The sequence below is a fragment of the Magnolia sinica genome, chromosome 16 (genome assembly GCF_029962835.1).
Source record: "Magnolia sinica isolate HGM2019 chromosome 16, MsV1, whole genome shotgun sequence".
NCBI classification, from domain to species: domain Eukaryota; kingdom Viridiplantae; phylum Streptophyta; class Magnoliopsida; order Magnoliales; family Magnoliaceae; genus Magnolia; species Magnolia sinica.
Genome location: NC_080588.1, coordinates 56,819,381 through 56,823,601, shown reverse-complemented (window position 1 = coordinate 56,823,601; position 4,221 = coordinate 56,819,381). Strand labels below are relative to the sequence as shown.

The window sequence follows — 4,221 nt, the reverse complement described above, 5'->3', positions numbered from 1 at the left end:
AACCACATGGGTGTTCTGCTTTTTTTTTACCCCGTGCCATGCTGCAATGATTCCATGCTTCTTACACAGCATTTGCAAATTCCCCACCGTTGTACATCTGAGAGGAGGCCTTTAAAGCTGTTGGCTTGGGATCATGAAAAAAAAGAAAAAGAGGCAACATTTCCAAAAGAAGGGTGGGACCACAACCATATCCCCACCTGAATACTTGGGACCCAAAAACAAAAAACGGGTATGAACTCGCTAATAACTAACATCGGGATGCCAGCATTGCAAACAGAGATAGAAGTGGGCACCAGATGAGATATGGTTATTGAAATGTACAATTCACACAAACCCAAAAGGCAGAAGAAGAAATATCATATATAGGCATTCAATATCTGATAAAACACAAGTTTGTTTACATCTCTTCATTCAGTAGCACTGGCACAATCCATAACCAGAAACCCAGATCAAGACACAAATCAGGTTACATTAGGTAAGAAAAAAAAATGGGTTTTTCTCCTCTTTCACCCCCATTTTTTTTTTTTCTTAAAAACCGTAGATATCCCTTTTCTTCCCACACCCAACACAGCTTTTACAACAATCAATCAACACACACTAAAACTTAGAAGAAAAAAAAAAACAAAAACAGAAAGACCATTTGAGAGTCAATGCACACAGCAGCAGCTGGGTTCTTGTCACTGTGGGCATCAGTGCTTACATGAAAAAAATTAGTAGAATCGAAGGTTAGTGGTCTCTCTCTCTGAGATATCAAAGTAGCGCCACGACCCTTCACGACCCTTCGGGCATATGGGTGGTATGCTGAAAAAACAAACCTCCACCTGCACTCAGAGACCAAATCCATATTCGATCCCAGATCTGAGTATAAAAATTCACTTTGAGGCTTTGAGAGAGAGCCTGTGAATGACTATACTCACCATTTACAGGTGATGATGCATGCCGACCCAAAATTCTTCAATCAGCTTCTAGCTATGATCTAATGTTTGTCAGTTGATTAAGGCTACCAGTATAAACAAATTGGCTAATCCTATTCATTAGACTTCCACCCTCCATATTATGTTGTCAAGGTTATCCTGCGGCTTCTCCAGAGCAGCAACCTTTGAGCGATGAGCTGCGGTGGTGGCCATGGTCTTCCCCCTCTCTCCTTGTGGAAGCTCACAGGCCTCACTGATGGAGGCCATTCTGATATCAGCAGGGGGAATGAAACAGTCCATTGACAGGCCTGGAACGTTGAAGGCCACCTCCTCGATTGTCCATACCTCTTCCATCCTCGTCTTGGTGTGACTCATGGCCATCTCACCAAACCTGAAAAGGGTCACGATTGAGCGGCCTGAATGGGCGATCATTAGACCTTCGACTGGGCGGTAATCATCGAGGAAGGAGTTGATGGTGGTCTCCCAGTAAACTGCATCACCACCATTCGACTGGATGCGGGTGAGGTGGGAGTCTTCCATGTGGACGAGGAGCCCAGTCCGCTGATTGAAGTAACCAAACAACACATGCCTTATGATCTCTGCAGGACCTTCGCTCCTGGCCTTCAATGTCAGCGGATCCGCACAGAGCTTGAGGATAAAGCAATCTTCTCCATTGACCTTCTTCTCGCCAATGCATCTAGCATCGGCGAACATGCTTGCTGTGGTTCTTGGATCAAGTCCCTGAACAAACAAAACACGACAACAGAAGATAAGCAAATGGCAAGCAGTAGATCTGGTTATGGAAAGTGGACATCTGCTGCTAACAGAGGTGGTCAATACAATACAAAACTTCACCTGAAGGGCACGGCGTAACGGCCTCACGGGCCCTTTGGCAGCATGAGCGCCGAGCCAAGGAGTGTGTCTCCATACTAGCTTGCCGTTGCAGCCAGCATGAACCTTGCTGCCTCCAACCGCCAACTCCACGTACCACATGTCCGGCATCATCTGCCACAGAACGAACCCACCAGATTCGGCAGCTCTAGACGCATGCCGGTTCTTCATAACTTTGGTAGCTGTCTCAAATTCAGATGCTACCATCTTAACCTTTCCCATAGCATATGCATTGCGTATCGAACCCTGCAACCTCTGCCCACCTGAAGCGGCGGTATATTGCTGCAATATGTACTGGGCAGACGACGTTTCCTGCAAAACCCGCCATGGCTGAATCTTAAACAGGTGTTCTATGAAATGGGTTTCAAGGAACTAACAGCAGAGGAAAACCCCAAATTAAGATCAACCAGTTCTGAAGTCTCAAACAGATAGGAGACATATTCCTCTCACTCAATCTAAAAATAACCACACTACAAAACCCTTTACTCTAGCAACTATCAAGAACCCCAACTCAAAAAAGCTTCTCATTGATATATCACTATAACCTACGCTACAAAAATCCACACTACCCTAAAAGCACGGTAAACAAACATACCCATTTGCATATATTGCTAGAAATTGGAACTACAAATCCGCAAAACCAGACATTTCCACATGATTTCCTATGACAAAGCCTTATTAAATAGGAGCAAAACTCCCATTTCCATATTTCCTCATCACAAACCAAAACAATAGATATAAAAACCGCAAAAACCTCTCCAACCCCACCAATACAAAACAAAACAAACACACCCAAAACTACCAAAGATCAAAACACCAAAACCCCCCACATAAAAAATTTACCAAAAATAAAAGAAATTAAAAAAAAAAAAAAAAAAAAACTTTCTAGCAACCAACCAAAAAAAAAAATCAAATCCTAATTGGGCCAAAAAAAAAAGAAAAAGAAAAAAAAGAAACACTTCCATTACCACCAAAGATTATTATTATTATTATTATTATTATTATTATTAAAAACAAACCCCCACAAATAAACTAAAAAAAGTAAAAGAAATTTCAATAAAAGAAACAAAATCCAAAATCCCCATTTGCCTTTCTTCTTTTCTTTCTTGTTTGTGTATAAAAATCAGAAACTAGAAACAATTCCCATAAATAAATAAAAAACCAAACATTGCTCAATTAAAATAAAAACAGTCCCCATTAAAAACCCAAAACACCCATCTATTTATTCCTCTCAAGGAAAAAAAAAAAAACTCAGAATTACAAAACAGAACCAAAAGGGGCGGACAAAGAGACTTACAATGGGGGTGTCCTTGATGCTGAGGTGAGGCAAAGGGTCGGTGGTGCTAACGTGCACCGGGGCGAGAGGAGCGCCCATGACACCCAGTAGCAGCCTGAGATCGGAACGCTTGTAAGCGGCGGAAGCCGAGGAAGATGACGAAGACGAAGAGGGGGCCCTGGAAAGCTGTCCCTTCATCCAGTGGCCCCACCTACCTTCCTTCTTGGGGTCGGAAAGGGAGGAATCGGGGTCGGGTCCTTCCATGAGGGGGGTGAGGGTCTCACCGACGGGTCTGAGGCTACCAGATCTGGAAATGAACGGCTCAGATGGAGGGGGTAGGTGGGTCTTGCGACGGCGGAGGAGAGAGGAGATGGGGGAGGCGCTGCGAGCTGGGCTTTTGGATCTGGACCTTGATGGAGATAGCCCACGTACTACTTCTTCTTTCAGTGCTGAGAAGAAGCCTTGTTTTTTCTCCATTTCTGGGCTTCTTTTCTCTCTCTTTTGGAAGCCCAATAACAGAGAGAGAGAGAGAGAGAGAGAGAGAGAGAGAGAGAGAGAGAAGGGGATGGAAATCTAAGATGGGGGATTGAAGGGATGCCTCATGGAAGCTTCTAGAAGATCTTCCTCTGAGATAGAGAGAGAGAGAGAGAGAGAGAGAGAGAGGTTTGGAGAAGAGAAAGCAGTGAGACTTGACTGAGAACAGTGTAGAGAGAGAGTAGAGAAAGATTTCAAGGGAGCGAAGGTGTGGGAGACGCAGATAATAATAAAAAGGGGAGAGAGAGAGAGAGAGAGAGAGAGAGCTTTTCCATGCATTGATACTCGATTCAGATAGATGATACGCTGGCGCTGGGAAATTCCTTTAAAATTGCAAACGTGGAACAAAACATTTTTTGTTTTTTGTTTTTTTTATCACCTAACTATCGGATTATCGGATGGGTAGGCATTGATTGGAATATTAAAATGAGAAGCATCAAACGGTCCAATTTTAACAATAATGTCCACGAATTAGATGGTTATGATTGTTGGATAATCAAGATGTGATGGTTTACGTAAATAAGTCAGTTCGTTTTTATCTCAGCCACGCATACTATTTCTGCGTGCTTCGCATCGAGCATCATGCGCTGCTGCCAGAGTACCTAA

The 4,221-nt window shown here is 43.4% G+C and overlaps 1 protein-coding gene across 1 annotated transcript; it reads right to left on the bottom strand.

Moving 5' to 3' along the window:
• Nucleotides 1-344: 344 nt before the first annotated feature.
• Nucleotides 345-3,829, bottom strand: LOC131229087 (uncharacterized). The gene is made up of 3 exons (XM_058224948.1): nucleotides 3,103-3,829; nucleotides 1,770-2,117; nucleotides 345-1,655 (listed from the first exon to the last, which is right to left on the bottom strand). Exons 1-3 carry the CDS (start codon nucleotides 3,556-3,558, stop codon nucleotides 1,035-1,037), a joined length of 1,425 nt encoding a protein of 474 aa, XP_058080931.1. The 5' UTR covers nucleotides 3,559-3,829; the 3' UTR covers nucleotides 345-1,034.
• Between the last annotated feature and the right edge of the window lie 392 nt (nucleotides 3,830-4,221).

Excerpts from the sequence above, each read along its gene's own strand:
- LOC131229087 (XM_058224948.1), bottom strand. The coding sequence starts at position 3,558 with ATGGAGAAAAAACAAGGCTTCTTCTCAGCACTGAAAGAAGAAGTAGTA. Across the intron at positions 2,118-3,102 it reads GCATCAAGGACACCCCCATT|GAAACGTCGTCTGCCCAGTA; the intron begins GTAAGTCTCTTT and ends CGGGTTTTGCAG. Across the intron at positions 1,656-1,769 it reads CGTTACGCCGTGCCCTTCAG|GGACTTGATCCAAGAACCAC; the intron begins GTGAAGTTTTGT and ends TTGTTTGTTCAG.